Genomic DNA, 25,242 nt, shown 5'->3' on the forward strand with positions numbered 1-25,242 from the left:
TCCTTGTGATATTATTGAGCATCCTTTGGGTATATGCACAAGATTGGCATAGCTGGGTCTTGAGTTAGATTGGTTACCACAGCAACTGTAGAAGTTTGCACTCCCACAAGCAATGGAGGAGTGTTCCCCTTACTCCACATCCTCTCCAGCATAAACTTGCTGTAAAATGGTATCTATCTCAGAGATGTTTTGATTTTCATTTACCCAATGACTAAGGATGTTGAAGTATCTTCTGGTCATTTGAGATTTTACTGTTGAGAATTTTCTATTTATATCTGTACCCCATTTTTTAAATTGGATTATTTGGTAGTTTGATGTCTAGTTTCTTGAGTTCCTTCATATATTTTGGAGATCAATCCTATGTCACATGTGGGGTTGGTAAATATCTTTTCCCATTCTGTATTTTGCCATTTTGTCTTATTAACTGTGTCCTTTGCCTCACAGAAACTTCTCAGTTTCAGGAGGTTCCATTTCTTAATTGTAGATCTCAGTGTCTGTGGTACTGGTGTTATATTCAGGAAGTAGTCTCCTGTGTCCATGCATTGAAGACTACTTCCCACTTCCTCTTCTATCAGGTTCAGTGAGGATGGATTTATATTTGATCCACTTGGACTTGAGTTTTGTGCAGGGTGATATATATGAATCTATTTGCATTCTTCTACATGCTAACACCCAGGTAGGCCAGTGCCATTTGTTAAAGATGCTTTCTTTTTTCCCTTGTATAATTTTGACATCTTTATCAAAAATATATATAGGTATGTGAATTTATGTCAGGATCATTGATTCAATTCCATTGGCTCACCTGTCGAGGTTTTTTTTTTTTTGCTTTTATTTTTGCCAGCACCATGCTCTTTTTTATTACTATAACTCTATATTATAGATGTTCCTGACTTCCTCCAGAAGTTCTTTTATTGCACAGAATTGCTTTAGCTATCATGGGTTTGTTTTGTTTTGTTTTGTTTTTCTGTATGAAGTTGAAAATTGTTCTTTCAAGGTCTGTGGAGAATTGTGTTGGAATTTTGTTGGAGATTAAATTGAATCTGTAGAATTGAATTCAATCTGTAGCTTTTGATAAGACTGTCATTTTTACTATGTTAATCTTACCTATCCATGAGCTTGGGAAATCTTTATATTTTCTGATATATTCTTCAATTTTTTTCAAAGACTTAAAAGTCTTGTCATATTTGGGCAGCCACGTTCCCTAGGCAGGGAGACTTCAACAGCATAAGAAAGCTAGCCGGTCAGCTTCATCCCCATGGTTCCTGGTGTATTTCCTAGGTTGTGAAGTTGGTTCTTTGGTCAAGGTAATGTTGTGTGGAACAGCAAGCAGGTCTCCTTAAAGTTCCTGCTCTGCCATCCCTCAGTGGTGGAGGCTGATGTGGAATTATTTGCAAATAAACCTGCTCTATCCAAAAAAAAAAAGTCTTATCATACTTGTATTTCAAAAGTTTGGTGGAGGTACACAAAGATGTTTTATATTATTTGTAGCTATTATAAAAGGTGATGTTTCTCTGATTTCTTTCGCAGTCCATTTATGCTTTGCATATAGGAGGGCTACTTATTTTTTGAGTTAATCTTGTATTCTGCCACATTACTGAAGGTGTTTATCAGGTATAGGGGTTTCCTGGTAGAATTTTTGGGGTCATTTATGTTTACAATTATAACATCCTCAGTTAGCAAAAGTTTAACTTCTTCCTTTCCAATTTATATCCACTTGATCTCCATTTGTCATCTTATTGCTAGAATTTTGAGGACTATATTGAATAGATATGGAGACAGTTGACAGACTTGGCTTGTTCCTGATTTTAGTGGAATCACTTTGAATTTCTTTTCATTTAATTTGATGGTGGCTGTTGGCTTGTTGTATAATGCTTTTATGATGCTTATGCATGTTCCTTGTATCCATGATCTCCCTAAGACCTTTATCATGAAGGGGTGTTGGATTTTGTCAAAGGCCTTTTCAGCATTTAATAAGATGATCACACGGTTTTTTTCTTTTCTTTAAGCTTATTTATATGGTGGATTACACTGATAGACTTTCATATGTTGAACCATACCTGCATCTCTGGGATGAAGGCAACTTGATCACAGTGGATGATTTTTTTTGATATGTTCTGGGATTCGGTTTGCCAGTATTTTAATAATAGGAATCAAAGTCACTTGATATAAACTTTTTAAAATAAAAGCTAATTCCAAGCAATTCTATGGTAGTCAATCAAGGACTTCCATTTTAAATGCCTTCTTCAAAAATAATTAGTACTACTTTTTTCTGTATCTCTTTACAGGAAAGGAGCACATTCATCTTCTACAACTTTGTGCCATATCTAACAAAATGTCACAGAATAAGAGACCAATAGTTTATGTCATAAAAGAAGAGATAAAAGCATTGGGGGTAAGCACTGAGTACTATTTTGGTTAATAAATAGTGTTACTTTTACTAATGAAAACATGGAGAAGCAATGATGTCATTTATAATCGGTTCCTTGAGGTTAAAAATATAGATAAATGCGTTTTGAAGTAAAGACAATTAGACCAGAGCTAATTGGACACATAAAGCATGAATTCACACTCCATTTCCGAATACTTCAGCATTATCCCAGACTACACAGGTTTTTAAGAAACATATTTTGAGGTTACAGTTGTTGAAGAAATTTGTTTACTGCCTTTGCTGGTAACCTTTATTTGAGAATGTTTGTAGATGATTAAAAAAAAAAAAAAGGTCAGGTAGTAATGCCAAATACAAAGCCAAAAGAGGCTGTATAGATCTGGGGTCTTGTGCTGTCAACACGGCCCTCTACACTCAGCCCCAGGGGAATCATATAGTGAAGCAATGCTGTCCCTCTCAGCTCTCTTCAAATTCAGAACACTATCCTTATTCATAATACCCATCCATACTTATGAGACCTTGCACAACGTTTGGGTGCAAGCAAACAGCATGAAAACTTACACCTCCTCTCCAACCTCTCTCCAAGCCAGATCTCCCACATCCTTCTCTAGAATCCAACCCAGTGACTCTACCTGACATTCCCCATCCATGTACCTTCCACAACCCACCAGATCTATCTTGAGCCCCACATCTAGTACCCTGGATGAGTCAAGTCACCCCTGACTGTGCCACAACCAACTTCTACTACACTATCAGGACTTACCCTGCTTTAATCCCAAACCACAGGTGTCTCCCATACCACATCCAAACATTCCATCCATATAGATACATACCCACACTCAAGGCTTAGACCAGGAAGCACATCCTGAACACTAGCCAATTCTCCTAAGACCACCTAACTCCATTACACCCAAGCTATTCTTAACCTCTAGGCCCAAGTCACCCACATATCCTCTCTTCTATTCCAATCTTCTCTGTCCATAGACTGAGACCACAACACCACCAAGAATCAATAACATGATGACGGCAATTAATACAAACATTCCAATAAAACTTTAAATATCAATGGCCTCCGTTCTCCAAGCAAAAGATAAAGACTCATCAAAGAGACCAAGAAGCAAAGTCATCTATCTGCTGCCTGCTAGAAACAGATCTTATCTTTAAAGATAGACACCACCTTAAAATAAAAGGATGGATAAAAGTACTTGAATCAAATGGTACCAGGAAGCAAGCAGGCAGCACTATCATAATATCTGACAAAAGAGATTTTAAATTAAAACTAAGAAGAGATAAAAGAATATTCAAGCTAATCAAGAGAACAAATAACCAAGAAGACATTATTACCCTAATCATATAAGCACCAAATTCTGGTGCACCCAATTTCATTAAAAATGTATGATGGCAAAAAAAAAACAAAAAAAAAAAACAAAAAAAAAAAAAAAAACAGCCTACAAACCACAATCCCAGACAACTTAGACAACAATGAGTACACTAAGAAAGGCTTACATAGATCTAATCTACATGGGAAGTCAAAAAAGACAAGATCTCCTAAGTAAATTAGGAGCATGGGGACCTTGGGGAAGAGTTGAAGGGCAGAAGGAGAGGCAGGGAGGGGAGCAGAGAAAAATGTAGAGTTCAATAAAAATAAAATTTTTTAAAATAAAAATTTTTTAAAAAGGAAAAAAATGTGTGACTGGATTTAAATATTTAAAGATACAAATAAACATGAATCCAGTGATAAAAAGCAATTGCAATAATCAACTTTCTCCAGTAGATAAATCATCTGTACAAAAAAATAAACAGAATAGCATCATAATTAATTGATATCATACATATCTCTAAAATATTCCACCCAAACACTAAAGAATACAAATTGTATTCAACAGCACACTCAAGATTTTCTAAAATGATCATATCCTGGGACATAAAACTAATCTTTACAAATTCAAAAACACTGAAATCACTCCTTATATCCTATGTTACCACAATGTGGTAAAATTTAAAATTGACAGCAAATAAATCTCTAGTAATTACACAAACTCATGGAGATTAAACAACTCAATACTGAATGAATAATGGATCAAATAAGAAATCGAGAAAGAAATAAAAATTTTCCTGGAACTAAATGAAAGTGAAAACCCAACAAAACCTCTGGGGTACACTGAAAGCAGTCCTACCAGGAAGATTTATACTTCTTAAGTGCCTACCTTAAAAAATTAAGAAAAGGCACAAATAAATGACTTAATGATGAACCTCCAAATTTGAAAAAATAAGAACAAACCAAATCCAAACCCAGCCGATGGCAAGAAATGATAAAAAAAAAAAAAATCAGGGTATAAATCACTGAAATAGAAATTGAAAAAAAAAATACACAGAATCAACGAATCTAAGACCTACTTCCTTGAGAAGATAAATAAGATTGGCAGACCCATAGCCCAACTAAACAAAAGAAAGAAATGGCCCAAATTAACAGAATCAGAATAAACGGAGACATTACAATAGACATGGAAAAAATTGGGAGTAGTATAAAGGGATGCTTTAACATCTGTCATCCTAGCTGGAAAACCTACAAGAAATGGAAGAATTTCCAGATTCAGACAAACCACCAAATTAAACCAAGAAGTGAAGAAATTAAAGAGACCCATAAGATGTGAGAAGACTGGAATAGTAGTAAAAAAGGCTTAAAGTCAAAAAAAAAAAAAAAATCCAGGCCCAGATGGATTTATAGCAGAATTCTACCAGACATTCAAAAAAGATCTATTTTTTTTTAAAAAAAGAAACAGAAGGAGTACTCCAAAATGCCTTCTACTAAGTCAATATCACTTTAATATCCAAACCAGGTAGACACAAGAAAAAAAAAGAAAACTACATGCCAAAATCCCTAATAAAAATGCTCAATAAAATACTTGGCAACAAAATACAGATACATGTATCAAAAAGATTAGCCACCACGACCAAGTTGGCAGTATCCCTAAAATGCAGGGATGTTTCAGCATATGCAAGTCAATAAAGAATCCACATAAGTGAAATTAAAGACAAAATCACATGATCATCTCTATAGACATAGAAAAGGCCTTTGACAGAAATCTAACATGCTTTTATTCCTAGAGAATGTAGACCTAGAGATAACACACTTAACATAATCAAAGCTACATGTGAGAAACCCATGGTCAACACATCCTAACTGGAGAAAACCTGGAAGCAGCTCCAGTGAGGTCAAGAATAAGGCACATGTGTCCACCATCCCTACTCATTTTCAACGTTGTGCCTAAAGTACTAGCTGAAGCAATAAAGCAAGAGAAGGATATTAAAGGGATACCAACAGGGAAATAAGTAAAGCTATCCCTATTTGCAGACGACACGATATTATACATTAGAGATCCCAAAACTTTAACCAAAAAAATCTAGAAATGATAAACAAATTTAGTAGGATACAGAATCAACTTGCAGAGATCAATAGCTTTTCTATATACCACCAACACAGAGGAAGATAGTATAGATACACTCCCATTAACAACAGCCTGAAAGGAAATCAAATATCTAGGGGAAGACCTAGCCAAGAAAGTGGAGGACCTCTACAATGAACACTATAAACCTTTAAAGAAGGAGACAGAGACAGACACTAGAAAGTGGAAAGGCATCCTATGCTCACAGATCGGCAGTCAACATTGTGAGAACCATTTTACCAAAAGTTATGTACAAATTCAGTCCAATCCCAATCAAAATCCCCAACTCATTCTTCACAGAAATAGACAGCACTATCCTAAAATGCATATGTAACTACAAAAGACCCAGGACAGCCAAAACAATCATGAGCAAAAGAACCTGTGATGGAGGTGAAGGGGGTGTTAGTCCAGATCTGAAGATATGTGACAGTGCCATTGTTAAAAAAAAAAAAAAAGATAACGGTATGGTGCTCACACAGTCACAAACCTGTAGACAAAACTGAAGACCCCCATATGAGTACACATAACTTCAGGCACTTATTATTTGATAATGATACCAAAAGCATATGCTGGGAAAGAGAGCATCTTCAGAAAACGGTGCTGGGAAAGCTCAATGTCAACAGGTAGAAAAATAAAAGTAGATACATATCTATCATCTTGCACAAAAATTAACTACAAACATGTCAAAGACCTAAACATGAAGCCTGAGATACTGAAACTTCCAGAAGAAAATATAGGAAGTATTCTACATGATACAGGTACGGCAAAGGACTCCCTTTCCATTTTCCCAAAATGTAAGGCCAACAACTGACCAGGTGGGGTTTGATAAAAACTAAAAGTTTACTGTGTAGCTAGAGTCAAGCAGGGGAACAGGCAGCCACAGAATGGGAGAGAATCTTTTCCAGCTGCATATCTGACAAAGGCTTGATATCCACAATATATAAAGAACTCAGTAACAAAGAATCATAAAATCAAATGGCCCATTCAAAAACTAAGGCTGGGGCCTGAACAAAGATTTCTCAAAAGAAAAAAAAAGAAAGGGTTTTTTAAATTAAAAAAAAAAGTTCATAGCAGTTAGAAAAATGCAAATCAAAACAACCTTGAGATTTCATCTTATCCAAGTCAGATGGCAAAGAAGAATAAAACAGCCAACAAAAATTGCTGGAGGCAGGGGTGGGGATTTGGAGGGGACCCTCATACCCTCATTCACTGTTGCTGGGTTGCAAACCGGTGCAGCCACTATAAAAATCAGTCCGGAAAATTCTCAAAAACTAAAAATAAATCTACCATGTGATACAGCTGTACCATTCTTTGGCATATGCCCGAAGGACTTGACATTCTTCTCCATAGATTCTTGCTCAGCCAGCAAACTAACTGACCGACAGTGAAAATGTGACACATACACACCACGGAATCCTACTCATCTGTAAAGAACAATGAAATTTGTGAACTTTTCAGTAAATGGATAGAAGTAGTAAAGATCATAGCAAGTGCAGTGATACAGACCTAGAAAGACAAACATTACATGCTCATTGGAAGCTCCTAGCTCCAAATCTTCAGTTGTGGGGCTCATCTCCTGGAGTAATTGCAGAAACCAAGAGAGTGACAAGGGGAGCAAGGGGCAGGAGCAATTGAGAGAGGAATTGCAGGGTACAGTGATCTAAATGGAGAAATGGGGCAAGCTCGGGGACAGTAGTTAGGGGAGATAAATACAAAAGAAGGTGGGATGGAGGAAAAATAACAGTAAGGATGTCTGAAACTGCCGCAAGGAACCATACTTATAATTATCTACTCAAAACCAAAAGCTACAATACACATAAGTCTGTGTGTAGATAAACATAATATAGTTTAAAAGAAATATTTTCATCTGGACTGGCAATGCTTCCTCCAAGAGCCAAAGACTGCCTAACAAAAATCCCAACACCAGGCATCAAAAACTGTTTTTAAGTTTTGATCAGGACTGTCTGAAGAGCTCCAAAAACATATAGGCTATTATTGTATTGCTCTTAGCTATCCCCCAGAGGTGTAAGGTAAGTCCCTATTGCTGAAGACACCATGCACTTCAGACACAGGGCCAGAGGCCCCTGAGCTGGAATCTACCCAAATATCTCCTCCCTGAGGACTACTTGCATAATACCAGAAGGTGTGATGCAAGTTTCCAAAGGAGAGAAGCAGTCAACAGTCCAACCTCGCTATGACACCTGCAATTCACGAGAATGACCCAGATAGTAAATACCCCTAAGGGTGCCTGCAGGGGTGGCACGAATACCTTGGTGCTAACAAACGGCTCTCTAATTGGACTTAAAACCAACGAAGCAAGTGGGAAATTATGCCTGGTACTGGAAACCTAGCCACAAGGCTAGTAAAGTTGTAGATCTTGGAAGGGGGAGCTTCTCCATTGCAACTTTATTAAACTAGCCTAATCTCTAACTACATTCTAAATATTTGTCCTTATGTCCACAGGTAAGTTCAGTTTTCAGCCTTCATCAAGGAATCTTTTTTCGTAACAGATGGAAACCATTACAGAAAACCATAAGCAATCAAAATGCAAAGCTGAGCTGTCGAGCTCAGTCCCGTGGCTACATCTTACACAACAACTCCCATGCCTGAGGCTCAGGGAATAGTGTGGAAGAGGATGCGGAGTTTGCTGTAAGACTGGGTCTCCTATTCATGTCAGCAGATAGGCTCCTAAAGGCTCACCAGCATGACTGTTAAACAACTCCTGTTTGCAGGAGCAGAACAGGACCCCAACAGTCATGTCAAAGTGGATGGGGGACGCCCACAAAGTCTCAACGAAGAACTAGAGGCAACAAAGGAATGCTGAGAATGGGAGAGATTACCTTCTCCAGAGAGGAGCACACCAATTGGTTGACTACTCAATACCAAGTGGTCAACCTTGAAAACATAATACAAGTAACACTACACAGACTGCGGGTTATATTTAGCAACGTATACATTATACATGTACAATATGTATTGCAGCAACAATAAATGAAAAGAGAGGCCATGTATTTGAAAGAGAGCAAGGGAGGTTATATGGGAGAGCTTGGAGGGAAAAAGGGGAAGGGGAAAATAATACAACTGTATTATAATCTCAAAAACAAAATAAAAACCTGCACCTAGAAAATCCAAACATATCAAATATATGACCATTTTCAGCTGTTTTGGAATTGACTGGCCTATTACAAAAATACAAGGCACATATATAGTAAGGCCAGGGAACTGGTGGTTCCCTACCGTACACTAATCCCATGATATTATAGGTCAAGGCAGCTTGTTCCTTTTCTCCTTACACGACCTTGAGAATGGGTACTACTACCATGTCTCTGGGAAGACGTAGATTGACTTATTAATGAGATCTACAACTTCAGAGAACAACAAGGGGTTAGAATCCTGAATTAGTTCTTTCTCTAAAATCCTTGTGGTTCCTTCACTGAACTTGAGCAAGTCTGTGGCTCATTCCCCAAAAAGGAGCTAACACTGAAAACCATGAGAATGGGCAAGCCATGGAAACCCATCCTCCATCTCTATTTCTATACATTATATCAAAGCAGAAGTCACCAGTAAAAACTCCATCACCAAATGGACATTTATTTGTGGGCAAATCCAAGCAAGCAATAAGTGAAGAAACAGCCCAAACACCCAGTGCTCTTACTACCTCCTCTTATCCAGCCTCTATTTGAGGCCTGGTGGCCCTATTATCAGTTAAACCAGGAAAGTGTAATTAAACCTTGGTTTACAAATGATTATGCCTGATATCCAAGTATCTACCCAAAAGTAGATAGCTGCAATACTACAGCCCCTGACTGGGGTACCCCCAAAGGAGAAATGTGATGGAAAACTTTGCCAAGATGCATAATTTCAAGCGCTACACCTGCTTGCTTTTTCTGTATAGGAGAAATGGCAAGATGTGTGATCAGAAGCTAGCCCACTGATACAAGTTCTATGGTTTGGCTAGCTGATCAGGGGCTTCAAGGAAACAAGACTGATAAACTGGTGACAAGATGTGACAGTGTTGTCAACTTGACAGATTAGGAGATCCTCAGGGAGTGGGACATCTGAGCGTGTCTGCAGATTATCTTGATTATAACAATTGTAAAGGAAGACGTGGCCACTGTGAATTTTGTACTGTATAAATGGAGAACAAGGACTGAGCAAAGCAAGCATTCATATGTCTCTCTCTGCTTCCTGACCATGGTTAAAATGTGGCCAGCCGCCTCGTGTTCCTGTTTCCTTGACTTTCCCGCCATGATGAACTGTACCTTTGAACTGTTGGACAAAAGAAACCTCTTCTCTGCCAAGGTGCTTCTGTCTGACTTTTTTTTCACAGCAATAGAAACAGGAACTAAGAAGACACTAGGAAAGCATTGTTTGAAATAAATCTCCAGGTAAGCAAAAGAAAATTAAACATATTTGCATCTCAAGCCAGCCCTCAGCAAAGGGCACTCTCAGTAGAGAAGGGTTTGAGCAATCAAGTAGAGAGGATTGTTGGTGAGGTGGTTACATGCCTTAGCTTGCTTCCTTCCTGTTGCTTCAGGGGAAAAGAATTAACAACAAGACAGAAAGCAACTTGAGAAGGAAAGGATTTGTTTGGCTTGTAGGTTACAGTACATTAACAGAAGAAGCTAAGGTAGGGAACCTAGAGGCAAGAGCTGAAGTAGAGATCATGGAGGAACACTGCTTACAGGATTGTTCTTCACGGTTTGCTCCACCTGCTTTCTTTCTTGTTTTATTTTTTTTTTTTTGTTTTTTTGTTTGTTTGTTTGTTTGTTTTTTGAGACAGGGTTTCTCTGTGTAACAGCTCTGGCCATCATGGAATTTGCTTTGTAGACCAGGTTGGCCTTGAACTCACAGAGATCCATCTGCCTCTGCCTCCCTAGTGCCGCTACCAATCAATCCACTTTCTTATATACCCTAGGACCACCTAATCAGAAGTGGTCTCTCTACATCAATTATAAATCAAGAAAATGCCCCATGTGCTGCCCTATAGGCTGGTGTGCTGAGAAACTTTCTTAGCTGAGGTTACCTCTTCTCAGATGACTCCAGTTTCAAGTTGACTAAAAATGAACTATCACAATGTCAACCCACATCTTCCCCATCTTCATCACTGTTCCATAGATCCTTAGCTTTTGGACTTTGTGAATACAATTTTTCAAAACAAGGCCTAAACTAATTTAGTTTCCAGTGGCAAAGGTCAACACTGGATGTGGGAAGGGGTAGGACAAGGGAAACCAAAGTTCAAGTCCAGTCAAGAAGGAAAGAGAAAAAGGAGAGGCCAAAAGCCCCTAGCTGGGTTATGGGTTAAGAGCAAGAGATAGATAATCTTCAGGCTAGAGTCTGCCTAAAGACTGTGCCTAGGAAGGAGATCAGTATTCAGAAAAGACTTTAAGATCCTACGATCAGCAGTTCTCCCTTTAGCCAGAGCATCCTTCTGTGAAAGACAGATCAATAGGCCCCTGCTTTTCACTTAACGGGAGTCACCTACACAGTCAAAATAATTACACTTGGAAGCTGCTATTAAATAAAACCCTTCTGGTTTGAGCAAAGAAGATCCAAAGCACCCAACAGTGACTGCCACAACAGTCTCTACCTGGGCTCCTGGCTGACGTATAATTCCTTCAGCACTCGGAGATCGTGAACACTCACCATCCTGAAGCAAAGGGCTTGACAGCACAGTGGAATGGTGTCTGGGGTCTCCACGACTACATCAATATCCTGCAGAGACTAGAATCAGCATCTTCCTGAATGTTCTTCTCTGGAGACTCTTGACTAATATACTAATACACAGAGCCAACTAAACATATTAAAGGCTTCTCAGCCACATGCTGAAACCAACCTGAGTAGATTCACCTTGAAGAATAACACTGGCTTTCTCTTCTCACAGGCTGCACAAATAATGCTTGGCCTAATTCACAGTGCACTGGGGTGTCTCTGGTTCTTTTTGTACCATCTAGAAGATGAGAAGCACAGTGTCGGTCCTGTCCTGATGTCAATCACCGTCGTTTACATGTTTGTGTCTGGATCATTTGTGAGTACACTATGGCATTACTGATTTCTCCTTATTTAGTTTTAATTGATCAGCTCAAGTATGTGGTGGTCACTAGTATACTAGACTCAGTCGCTGCTTTTCATTGCTCATTTGAGCCTGGATGAGTTATATTTTGCATTTGTCTCATGTTCTGCTAAATGTCTCAAGAGGTCGGGACATACAGGTAGAAAAGATATCAAAGGATTATTATTCAGAAGACTCATAAAGGACATGGCTGACTATATAATGACTATAAAGCCTTTCTTTTCAAGTTGAAAACGCAAAAGCAAGAGTTTAATGCCTACAGAATTAGAGGTGATTTTTGGAAAAATTACATAAAAGAAAAGAAGAGTCCTGGGGACCCAAAAGAAGTCGAGGGAAATTAAATAGAGATTCCTAAAGTGGATATTTTAATTTCTTTGGTGTGTTTATCAAATTGCCCATGAGGAACATCCACAATTTAAAGTAATTATACTGAGGGAAGCCCAAAGCTGTGATTTCCCCCAGATATTTTAGTTCACAGATGCACTCAATGCAGAAGAAATTTGTTGATGGGGGAATCATGTATGTAGAAGTCATGTGGCCTTGTGTCACAACTGACTTCCCCATGATAGCAAGCCTCCAGAAGCAGCAATCTTAATCTAAGGGTGAACTTCTTTACAGAGAACAGGTTTCAGGAAATCCTTCCCTGCCTTCTTATTTTCCTCTACCAAGAAGGAGCTATAAAGGAGCAGAGGTCTGAGTAGAGCCCACGCTGAACTTTGTGGAAAGTTCTGAGACATACAAGTAGTCATTTCACTCAGCAGGGGTCTGACATTCACTTCATTGATTGGCAGACACTTCCTCAGAGGGATCACCTCTGAAGGCATTGCAAAACTGACAACTTTCTGGAAAGAAGTGTGTACAGTAAAGAACAATGACTTAAACTGGAATGGTACAAGGAGTCTCCAATCTCAAAGTGTCTAGAAAAAAATCCTAAGCCCAAGACATAAACAGGAAGTTTATAGAAGAAATTAACCACAAAAAATATTCGATATGTGTCTATCACTGCATGATGCATTTTCCAATGGCACTTCAAGCTCATTTTAGCAATTTCCACAAGGATCAAATGCAGTAGCTCTTCATATCCCACTTTCCAAATGAGGAAAGTTCTGCAAAGTTTAAGTAACTCTGACAGAGTGCACCACAATAAAATGTCAGGGTTTTCTTTAGACCAAGTTAAGGTCTGTAGATGAAAGTTTCTTTCCCATACAGTCCTGCAGTCATTCAGTTCCAAATAAACACACAGAGGCTTATCTTAATTATAAACTGTTTGGCCTAATACTCAGGCTTATTACTAACTAACTCTTACAACTTAAATTAACACATAATTCTTTTCTACGTTTAGCCACATGGCTTGGTACCTTTTCTCACTGCAGCATTCTCATCTTGCTTCCTCTACATTTGACTGGCAACTGCACCTCTTCCTTTCCTCTACCCAGAATTCTCCTAGTCTGGTTGTCCCACCTATACTTCCTGCCTAGCTCTTGGCCAACCAACATTTTATTAAACCAAAACAACTGACAAATCTTTACAGTGTACAAGAGCATTATCCCACAGCATTGATCCTCTGCTTTCATAACAGATTGCATCCTCCTGGGTTGGGAGAGTCTTTATGTCCTTCTTAGGATATTTGTCATTTTTGTAAACACTGTACACAAATGGAAGACATACTACAGGAAGAAGAGTTAACTCTGAATAATCCACAAACAGCCACACTTTCAACTTGTTTCAGTAGGTCACAGACAGCACAGTGCTAGAGGAAACTGGCCATAAATAAATAAAGCAAAATAAATTCATTTGATGAATTGTTTTCTGAAACCATTTTGCAGGGATGGGGCTTTCCCCTAGAATATCATGAGAAGGAGGACTCCTGTGAATGACAGCTGCCATACCAGCCATCTTAGTTTATAATACTTCAGGTCATTGACTTGTTAACTGACCATCAAAGCAAGGCAAGGATCCATTATTTGCCTTTCATAAAACTACTGAGCAATTCCTGAGTGCCATCACCTACATGCTGATCTCATGAATGATAAACATCTTTTAAATGTCTTTTCATCTCTCTAACAGAGAAAAAGTAGAATGTTTTTAGGGTATCCCTTAGAACAAAATAGATTTTTTTTCATTTCAATGCCACTTTCTTCTTAAAATCCAGGGATACTTTAAACATCAGAACAACACTGGTATTAGGGAGAGAATCTGTTGAGGGGACGGAGCATCCTGAGCATGGGTGTTTTAATATTTATTTCTACCCGCAGTTCATCAACTCAGGATCCAGCACTGTAGTCCAAGGTGATGTTTCAGCATGTCAGGTATGTGGGAAAGTAGTACACACCCCAAAGACAAAGTGTTACATAGCATAAATAGGAAGAGATATTGATGATTCTGAAACATTGTGGCGGGGAGGGGGACCTCTTCCAAATGCTCAGATGAAATATATCACTTAACTTTTTAAAATGCACCTCAATGTGTCTTTTTTAATAAATCAACTCTTTTGGATAAGTGATCTTTATTTGGAGGCGGGGGGGGGGACGGATTTCGAGACAAGGTTTCTCTGTAGCTTTGGAGCCTGTCCTGGAACTAGCTCTTGTAGACCAGGCTGGCCTCAAACTCACAGAGATCTGCCTGCCTCTACCTCCCAAGTGCTGGGAGTAAAGGCGTGCGCCACCATCAATGTGCCTTATGTGGGAGTATGGGAAAGGGGTGCCTAGTGAGCAAATAAGGAGAGAGATGAGAGAGTCCTCGTGGAATGAACCCACATTTGGCATCTAAAGGGAGTATCAATCAAAGCAAAACTCTCAAAGGAAAGGAAGGGAAGTTAGGGAAGTTTGAAGGTAATTTAGTCGGTGCCTTAATTAGGTTTCTATAGCTGTGATAAAACACCATGACCAAAAGCTACGTGGGGAGGAAGGGTCTATTTCATCTAATAACACTTAGGTCACACTCCATCACCGAGAGAACTCCTGGCAGGAACCTAGAGGTGGGAACTGAAGCAGAGGCCATAGAGGAATGCCACTAACTGGCTCGTTTCTTGTGGTTTTCTCACCCCACTTCCTTATACAACCCAGGACCACCTGCCCTGGGGTGGCACTGGCCATCCTGTCACGTGCCTGTCCCTCCCACATCGATCATTAATCAAGGGAATGTCCTGCAGACTTGCCTAGAGAAAAATCTGATGGAGACACTCTTTCACTTGAGGTTTTTCCGCCAGATGGCTCCAGTTTATGTCAAGTTGAGAAAGGTTTGGGGCTGCGAAGAAAAGGGTGAGAAAGGAATAACCACCTGGAAAGAATATTTTCTTCTGGAAACCAGGTCCGTGGACTACCGCCCGGACACCCCCAACAAGGAACAGTCCCGCGTGTTGTCGTTTAGAACTTCCCTCCACGCCTCCGCCAGCCCCTGGTGGTTAGTGGTTAGTCACGGCTCTGAAAGCTCACATACGTGGATTCGGGTTCTGAAGACCCCCGTGTTAGCTGTGTGACCCTGAGCAAACGCTTCTTTGTGCATCCCACTGATCTGAGCAAACATGGATAACACTAGCAAAGCTAAAAGCTTTGTTTGCTATTTCAGCTAAACAATCTGTCTTCCTTTTTCCCCCAAGAGGACAGTGGCATGAGAGAGGCCACTTTGCTAAGAAGGAGCTAGGCAACTATGATTGTGGTGAACCAGGGCTTGGGTTTCTTACCTTCTTAATTTTTACCATAACCTAGACAGTCACTGTTAATATCGTCTTCCTTCCTTGTCCTGTTCTAAGCTGATAACCCCAAAGTGTCTGCAAGCAAGTGTGCACGGGGCTAAATATCTGCTGTTGCTCTTCCAGAGCAATGGCACAGTTGACCACAAAGCCCTGGCAGCCCTCTTGAGATTTTGCAAGTTCTTGACCCAATACCAGCTCATACTCAGTTTCTGCCTTTGTATGAAGTGTTAATTTTCTGTGCAGCAACCAACCGTGGTAACAGGTTGAAGCAAATACGGCCCATTGGACGATTTTCAGAAAACTCATCAGGCACGTTGGATTTTTCTCTGGAAGCATGGGGGTGTGGAGAACCTGGTTGCAATTTCCAAGCCACAATCTATCTGCAGCCTTTTGGAAACCCAAACATCTCTGGATGCCTCTTTCCCCTCCATACTGCCTCAAGGAGAAAGGTTCCTATGCAGAACCAGCCAGCTTCCTTCTCTAGAAGCAATTGGCATCACTCCTCAGCACCACGTGTTTATAATCGGATAAGCTTATTACCTTTTATAAATGATCTTTGTGGGAATTTGAGCTCAGGTCTTCATGTGTGGGTATAATGTTCCTTGCACAAACATGAAGACCTGAGCTCAAATTCCCAGAACCAATGTAAGTAAGACACAGTACCTCACCTGTAACCCCACTATGTCTAGGGTGAGATGGAAGACAGAGAATACACATGTGTACACACACACAAACACACAATAGTGTTTTAAGTCTCTTTTATCCATGACCTTTTTGTTTTCTTTTTACATATTGCAGCTTGTGTTAGGAATTGTAATGAACACCATAAGTATCTTCGTGGCTATTATTGGAATAATTATATTTGTCATTGAGTTTCCAGCTTTTGAAGCACTGGGAAAGCAGTACATTTGGTCAAATGTAAGTACTAATTTTGATGACTCAGTAATAGTGTTAGATATAAATAAAACCTTATTATGAATGATACAATGAAATTGCTCTAAGATATATATGGATAAAAAACACAACAGTTTTAAAATTGCTAAGGAAGTCTAGAGAGCACATAATGGCTGGAAAAGAGCAGAGAATTTGCTGAAGTAGCCAGGAAAGCTGTTACTGTGATAGTGGAATAAAATCATATAGTCGGCACACAAAGACAGACTCACCAAATAATAGCAGAAAGCTGGGACTGGAGGCAACTGAGCGACACGTCAAGATCCCTATCTCGGGAAACAATTCATCTTTGAGGATTTCATCCATGAGTACACTGTATTAACATCATTGCTACCCCCACCTCTTATTCCAGTTCCCTTCTTCTCTCCTTCCTCTTGGCTTCATGACCTCTTTTCCCACAGTCATTATTGTTTATAAACTATTGAGTCTATTCAGTGTCACTCATGTGCACATATGTCTAGGGCTGACCTCTTGGCATTGGATAACCTACCAAGGCTGCATCCCTGGAGAAAACTGGTTTTCCCTCCCTCAGCACCTATTGGCTGCCTGTCAGGAGTTGGGCTTGTGAAACTTCCTCCATCCTCCTTGACATGTCAGCCAGTTGTCATTTTGCAGGTCTTCTCGGGTAACCATATTGTTGAGATTTCGTGGGTACAGCTTCCCTCCCTGTCATGTCCAGAACACACCATCTCACAGCAAAGTTCTGGTCCTTTGACTCCTATAACACATTTATTTATGGGATGAAGTCATATCTATCATCATTGGGAAATGAAACTTAAATAGCACCAAATCAATGAGATATCTATCTCAAAGAAAAACTAAATAGCCACATAGTCTCGTTGTGTGGGAAAGTAAGTCAGAGATAAAAGCATAAGCATAAAATTATGAAAATCACCATAACTACATGAACAAGAAAGAAAACTAGGAAACAAAAGGAGAAAACTTAACAAAATGTTTTCATTTTTGATCTAAGATAGGCTGGGATAACAGCAGCTAAATAAATGAAGTCACTGCCCAGGGGCTAGGAGAGTAGGGTCACTGCTTCAGTGGGCAAAGACAGTCCCCAGAAGACCAGAGGACAAGGCTACTGAGAATTATTGTCAGGCCTCTTAAACCTACCAAAATGTAGCTCCACTAGGTTGTAGACTTGAATAGGCCCTGTGAGCTTTCCCCCTCTTAATTTTCCACTTTGGGAATGTGACCTCTGTCCGCTCTACTCTGTGTCTATCTTAGCATTAAATGACTTGGTTTCTGACTCCATGAGTCCACAGCTGCAGAGAGATTTTACCCACTACTAAACTGCAATATGCGTTTCTCCTACAACTAATTTCAAGAAGGATTTAGGCTTCCTGGCTTGATAATATTTAGGGAGATTTTGGACTCAGAATTGATGCTGTTAAAATTTGGAGAAATGTTGAGATGAGATAAACATATTTTAAACATGGAAAGAACATGAACTTGGAAGGACTAGAGGCAAATAATTATAAGTTGAATTGTATTTTTTAAGTACATGCAACTGTGAAATTCAGTGAATGGAACCATTAGAGTAATAATTTGTTAAGTTAAACTGAAGTCACATTGGAGAAGAGCAGACCATATCACTAGTGTTCTTCTAAAAAGGAAAATTGGTGCATGAGGAAGATGGCCACACGAATATAAAGACACATGGGAATGATGCTGCTGTGCTTCAGGAGACTTCTAGAATCTGAAGAGGGAAGTACGCTCCTTCGGAGTGTCTAGAAGGAGCTTGGTCCCACCAATACATTGGATTTTTTAGCCTCTAGAACTAGGAGACAATTAATTTCTTTTGTAGAAGACATTCATATTATGGTGCTTCTTTATTGCAACACACTTGGAGAACTAGCACAGGAGGCCAGTAGATTGCTGCCTACTTCTCCAGTGTTTTATTCCAACTAATACAAGACACACCATTCAAACAACTGAGCTAAGACCCAAGAATGCACATAGAGCTGTTAGCTTCATGGTTGATTATTGCCTTGGAAATTTTCATCAATGAATTTGCTAACACTGACTGTTTTAGTCAGGGTTGCTATGGGTGTGATGAAACACCATCAGCAGAAGCAGCTTGGAGAGGAAACGGTTTATTTGGTTTACATTTCTACATCACTGTTTATCATCCAAGTAAGTCAGGACAGGAAATCAAAGAGTCCAGGAACCTGGAGGCAGGAGCTGATGCAGAGGCCATGGTGGAATGCTGCTTACTGGCTTGTTTCCCAACGTTTGCTCAGTCTGTTTTCTTATAGAACTCAGGACCACCTGCCCCAAGTAGCCCCACCCTCAGTGATCTGGGCCGTTCTACATCAATATTAATTAAGAAAATATCATGCCGACTTGTCTACAGCCCAATCTTATAGAAGTGTTTTCTCAATTGAGGTTCCCTCCAATGACTCTAGCTTGTGTCAAGTTGACATAAACTAGCCAGCACAAATATTTTAATGGGTTAAACCTATCTTCCTATTTAAAATATACAATATAACAAATGCTACCCTATTGGAAGCCAGACAAATAATCAGCTATTGAAAAAAGAATAAGCTGTTCTAAACACAATTCATTCTGGGGAAAAAAAAAGATGGAACCCAAAAGAATCTGATTGTTTCTAACAGAATGGTCCATTCCACTAGGTAAATTCTCACTCTTCCCATGAGCTGAGAGAGAATAGCTTCATCAACTTCATGCAGCAACACCACTTAGAGCAGGGGATAGTAAAGAAAACAGAACATATTAAATAGACAAGCATAAAACACAGATCCTATATCAGCCCCACAAATAGGGACTGAGAAAAAGGAAGTTACTCAGCAAACCGTACAGTGCTCTGTTTCTTCTGCTTCCCAGCCTCATCAAGTGTAAAGCAGCAGTAAAAGTTGGGAAGCTGATAACAGAATTAAAGCATCTAGCAAGTGATTCCTGCATAGATAATGAAGCAACTAACTTGAAATAGCCATAGCTGTTTGGAGCTGAAAGGGCAAATGATATATTCTAACCCCATAATGCTTTTCTCTCCGTTCTCAGAGGATTTACTCACACGAGGGATTTTTCTTTTCTACTCCAGATGGCTGGCATGATGCTTCTGCAGATCTCCATCCTATGTACCATCTCAGAGCTGGTTATTACAATCATCACAGTCGACTTGTTCAGAAACACGTTTCATCGACCCAGACTCTGGGATGAACGTGAGTAATGGAGAGAGGGGGATGACTCACAGGATAAGGTACCTGATGCACAAACATGGTGGCCTGAATTCTAATCCCAACTCATATGCGAGAAAGGTGGGTGTGGTAGCAGGCATCTGTGACCCTCCCTGAGGGGGACAGAGATGGCTGGTCCACCAGTCTAAGCTGAGACATCAAGTGTCAAATTCACTGAGAAACCTGTATGAAGAATATGTGCAGACAAATAAGGTGGAGAACAACATGGCAGCATCAAACTCTGGTCCCCACAGGGGCCTGAAAAGGAAGAAAGAAAGAAAGAAAGAAAGAAAGAAAGAAAGAAAGAAAGAAAGAAAGAAAGAAGGAGAGAAGGAGAGAAAGAAAGAGAAGAAGGGAGGGAGGGAGGGAGGGAGAGAGAGAGAGAGAGAGAGAGAGAGAGAGAGAGAGAGAGAGAGAAAAGAAAGAAAGAAAGAAAGAAAGAAAGAAAGAAAGAAAGAAAGAAAGAAAGAAAGAAAGAAAGGCCTTCAACAAACACTGGGAATTTTGTTGGCTCGAGGCAGTTAAGAAAATCTATACCCAATCATTAGCCCACTTTGCCACTTTACCTGTGAAACTTTCAACCAAACTCTTCTTAGATATTGTAGATAAATTGGAAAGCATACTCTTCACAAATGGAGAAAAGTAAGTAAGTAAGTAAGTCAACTAATCCTTTTCCAGGGGAAGTCTAAGCCCTAGACTCAAACATGTAAGTTTTCATTCAGCTCTTTTAAACGTTGATCAAAAGAACAAAATGAACTGGGTCTTGAGGTAGATTGATTCCCAATTTTCTGAGGAATCACCATATTAATTTCCATGTGGTTATACAAGTTTGCGCTCCCGCCAGCAATGAAGGAGTGTTCCCCTTGCTCTACATTCTCACCAGCATGACCTGTCATGTGTGTTATTGATCTTGGTCATTCTAACAGGTTGTCTATCTCTTGGAGAAGTGCTCTATTCTGAAAAGAAATAGGGTGGAGTGGGTCTGGGGGAAAGTGGGGCTGGAGGATCTGGGAGGAATGGAGGGAGGGGAAATTGTGGTCAGGATATATTGTATGAGAGAAGACAAAATAATCTTCAAAAAGTCTAAAAGTATAGCAATGTCTAACCTAAAATAAAATAAAGACACCAAAACTCATCAGAATCCCAGAGCAGAAAATTGCAACAGCAAATTGGAAATTTTTAATACAACAAGATTTGAGCAGGAAGGAAAAACCAGCAACTTGAAGATAGGTCAGTTTCAATTATCATCAGAGGCAAAGAATGAAAACAAATGCAAAAGAATGAACAGAGCACAAGACACCTGGGAAATACCACTGGGAGTGCCAAAATGTGCATTATGGGGATCACAAAATGAGAAGAGAGAGGGGAGGAAAGAAGAGGAGCATAAGACATGTTTAAAGAAGTGTTAGAACATTTGTAGCTATAAAGAGTATATTTTTAAAATCTCAAATTAAAAACACAATTTTCTGCTATTAAAAAAAAGAAAACTAGCTTGGTGGTGGCAGCACATGCCTTTACTCCCAGCCCTTCGGAGGCAGAGGTAGGTGGATCTCTATGAGTTCAAGGCCAGCCTGATCTACAAGAGCTAGTTCCAGGAAAGAAAGAAGAAAGAAAGAAAGAAAGAAAGAAAGAAAGAAAGAAAGAAAGAAAGAAAGAAAGAAAGAAAGAAAGAAAGGAAAAAACTTTAAAAATGGCTTTAAAAACTAAGCTTAATGTGAGATAATAAAAGTAATACCCTGGGGTAAAAATAAATTCAAATCCTTCACACAATAAATGCATATAAGTAAAAAAAAAAGAACAGAGAAAAACAAATCAAAACTATGTTTGGTTGACTGTTTAAAAAAATAATAAGCAAACCTTTAGCTATATGGACAAAAGAGAAAAGGAGATCAAATTTAATTTTCTAAGTTATGAATGAACATTAATAACAGTATTAAATAAATAAACATTCTGAAGTGGTTATTAGGAACATTGACTTGCCAACAATGTTCTAGTTTGCCTTCTGCTGCTGTGAAAACACTGACCAGTTTGGTAAGTAAGGAAACTTTTCAAATGATACTGGGACAACTGGATTTTAAAAAAAAGTGAAACTAAACCACTGTTTTACACAAACTACACAAGTTAATTCAAAACACACAAAGGCCTCAGTTTAAGAGTAAGCACTGAGGGCTGGAGAGATGGTTCAGCAGCCAAGAGCACAGGCTGCTTTTCCAGAGGTCCTGAGTTCAATTCCCAGTAACCACTTGGTGGCTCACAATTATCTATAATGAAATCTTGTGCTCTCTGCTGACCTGCAGGCAGACATGCAGACAGAACACTGTATGCATAATAAATAAATAAATAAATAAATAAATAAATAAATAAATAAATCTTTTAAAAAGAAAAAAAGAGTTAACAATGAAACTCTTAGAAGAAACTAAAGGTATAAGTCTTTGCAACCTAGGTTAGGTAATGCACCTAGATTGGTACATCAAATACAAACAAAGCCAGGTGGCGGTAATGCATGCCTTTAATCCCAGCACTCAGAAGGCAGAGACAGATGGATCTCTGAGTTCAAGGCCAGCCTGGTCTACAAGAGCTAGTTCCAGGACAGCTAGGGCTTTTACACAGAGAAACCCTGTCTCAAACACACACACACACACACACACAAGAAAAAAAAGGGGGAAGAAAAAAAAAGAAAAATTTAATGCTTAAATTGATTGGCTAAGAAAAGAAAATCGCAGAGCAATCTGATGAGTCCTCTCCACCACCAACAAAAAATCTACCAAAGCAGAGGCTGGAGAGATGAGATGGTTCAGCAGTTAAGAGCAGTTACTTGTGAAGACCCAGGTTCAGTTTCTATAGCCCAAATAGAGCATCTCACAGACACCTGTAACTCTATCCAAGGGATCCAACATCCTATTCTGAGCCTCAGTGGGCAATATATGCACATGGTGCACATACAGATAAGCACACACACACGTACATGCAAATAAAGATACATTTTTTTAATTCTTCAATTATCAAATCAAATCCAGTAACATTTTTAAAAGTTTATATACCTTTGACTAAGTAGGATTTATCCTAAGAACTCAAAGTTAACTAATTAAATTAAAGTTAGCTGATTAAAATTAATCAATAGAACATTATTAGATAAAGAACAAAAACATAATCACTAAAATATGAATTGTGTACATTGACTGTAATGATGGTAGCTTTAATATATTTTCAGCTTACCTAATTTTTTTTCAAAATGGATCATTAGTCTCAAAAATACTTGCATTCTTTTATATCAGCCTAAAATCCTGCCTAGGGGCAGGATGCCAGTTCCTAGGATTCTAGAGGGTACTCTGTGAAAACAATCGCTGAAATCGGGCTGAGTAGTAAGTGAAGACAAGATCCTAAGTGGATTTAACTAGGTCATTTAATAATGTTGACTTTAGACTATGGGAACCAGGAGGCCCTTGAAGGATTTTAACAATGATGGATCTCAGTCAATCTTTTTTTCCTAATGTAATTACATTCATTGGAATATTTTCTGTAGCAAATTGCAGGTGCCCAACCCTAACTCAAATTACTCAAACAATCAGAAAAGACTGCATCTCTTATAACAGCAATTCCAAAGTTAGGAAGACTTTAGGAGTGGTTGGTATAGGACTTTCTTCTCTTCTTCCACTCTGCTTTCTGCATCCTTATCCTAAGATTATTTCACTTCATGATCCCTAGATGAGTCAGTCAACATAAACTCCTGGTCACATCCCTCAGAGACTGACTCTTTTTCCTCTGAAGGAATAAGATCTCTCTCTCTCTTTCTCTCTCTCGCAACTGCCTCTAGCCTAAATAATAGCAAAGAGGATGGGATTGACATAAAAGGGTTAGATAAATCATAGTGGTAGGGTGATTTTGAGAGAACCCACCAATTTCCAGATCATTCTAGAAGGAAACGAGAAAGAGAAACCAGAAAAGGAAACAAGGCATTAGACAAGGATAATTAATGGACTGTTCCAACAGACCAGCCAAGTGCTGCGTATCTAAACTTAAACATCACAGAATACAGCTGGGCAGTGGTGGTGCAGGCCTTTATAATCCTAGCACTTGGGAGGCAGAGGCAGGCAGACCTTTGTGAGTTCGAGGCCTGCCTGGTCTACAAGACCAGGACAGGCACCAAAGCAACACAGAGAAACCCTGTCTCAAAAGAACAAAACAAACAAAAAAATGCAGATTACATAAAGGAAGATAAGTTTGACAGACAACAGAAATGTTATATATTTTTTTATAATCAATTTTCTCAGGCACCCAGGACTATAGATTACTCAATCTCTATTTATAGTTCCCATTCCACTTAAGAGTTATTGAACATAGCTTTGAATATTTAACCTCAATTCCAGTAGATTAAGAGATGGCTTCTTAAATATTCACATTTTAGGGGGATTTTTGTGTGCCCTTACTCAGCATAATGTTCTTTAAATCCTTTAAAGGACACACACAAAGAGAATAAAACTTTTGCTCCGGAAAACAATAATAATACCATCTCCCTTAGATATGTTCTAGCCTCAATTTCTGTTGCTGTTGTAAACTACCCTACCCCAAAGAAACTTGAGAAAAGAGTTTTCATCACTTGTAATTACAGGATGCAGTCCACTATTGTGGGGAAGTAAAGGCAGGAACTTAAAGTACCACATCCACACTCAGAGCCAGAGAAAGAATAAAAGTGTGGAGCCTTGTATGCTTGCTTATCTCAGCCAGTTCAAGGCCTGGCCCATGACATGGTGCCCCCCACATTCATAGTGGGTATTTCCACCACATTTAATAATCAATACAATCCCCACAGACATGCCCACAAACCAACCCAATCTAGATAACTCCTCAACTGAAAGTCTCTTCCCAGGTGATAGTATGTTGTGTCAAGTTAACCATTAAGACTAGCCAACATAGGATGCCTCCTGCATGGCATCCAAGACATCTAAAGCTGATAGAGCCTCCAGAATATAGCAGAAGGTTAAAGATCTTTTCAAAGGAGTACTGCACAGGGGCAACGGTGTTACTACAATTCTCAGAAACCTGTGAGGTGAATACAATGCATACATGTATACTCCAGTATTCAGGAGGCCAATGCAGAAGGATCATACATTCCAGGGCAACTTGGCTACATAGTCTACCCAAAACCAAACTAACCAAATACCTCATATGCCTTAAGTCCATGGGTCCTGCATCCCATTGACATCTCCCTCAGAACACAGCAAATGCTGTCTTTCCAGAATTTCAGCTCTCTGTGATTCAGGCTTTTATGTTTGAGCAGTTGTTGTTTAGTTTAGTTTTGACTCGATAACTCAGAGCAAGACTTTTCTCCTCAAGATGATACTAATTACAGATTTGCTGTCACTCAACTTCCCCTAGGTTCCTCATCTTCAGAATCCCTATCCGAAACCCCAACTCCACATAAACTAGAAGTCTCTGAAGGCTCCCCACAAAAGCAAGTGACAGCTAAGAATGACGTGACAAAGTGA

The 25,242-nt window shown here is 39.3% G+C and overlaps 1 protein-coding gene across 1 annotated transcript; it reads left to right on the forward strand.

The window, feature by feature from the left end:
- Positions 1-2,332: 2,332 nt before the first annotated feature.
- Positions 2,333-25,242, forward strand: LOC130879851 (membrane-spanning 4-domains subfamily A member 12-like). Its single transcript, XM_057778688.1, has 6 exons — positions 2,333-2,392; positions 11,717-11,860; positions 14,161-14,214; positions 16,398-16,517; positions 19,621-19,741; positions 25,133-25,242. Exons 1-6 carry the CDS (start codon positions 2,333-2,335, stop codon positions 25,240-25,242), a joined length of 609 nt encoding a protein of 202 aa, XP_057634671.1.

This window comes from Chionomys nivalis, chromosome 8 (genome assembly GCF_950005125.1).
Source record: "Chionomys nivalis chromosome 8, mChiNiv1.1, whole genome shotgun sequence".
Taxonomy (NCBI): Eukaryota; Metazoa; Chordata; class Mammalia; order Rodentia; family Cricetidae; genus Chionomys; species Chionomys nivalis.

What these genes read in the sequence shown, in the direction of transcription:
- LOC130879851 (XM_057778688.1), top strand. Translation starts at nt 2,333, where the DNA reads ATGTCACAGAATAAGAGACCAATAGTTTATGTCATAAAAGAAGAGATA. An exon ending in TGTTTGTGTCTGGATCATTT is followed by an intron (nt 11,861 to 14,160) that starts GTGAGTACACTA and finishes TTCTACCCGCAG; the next exon opens with TTCATCAACTCAGGATCCAG. An exon ending in ACCCAGACTCTGGGATGAAC is followed by an intron (nt 19,742 to 25,132) that starts GTGAGTAATGGA and finishes AACTTCCCCTAG; the next exon opens with GTTCCTCATCTTCAGAATCC.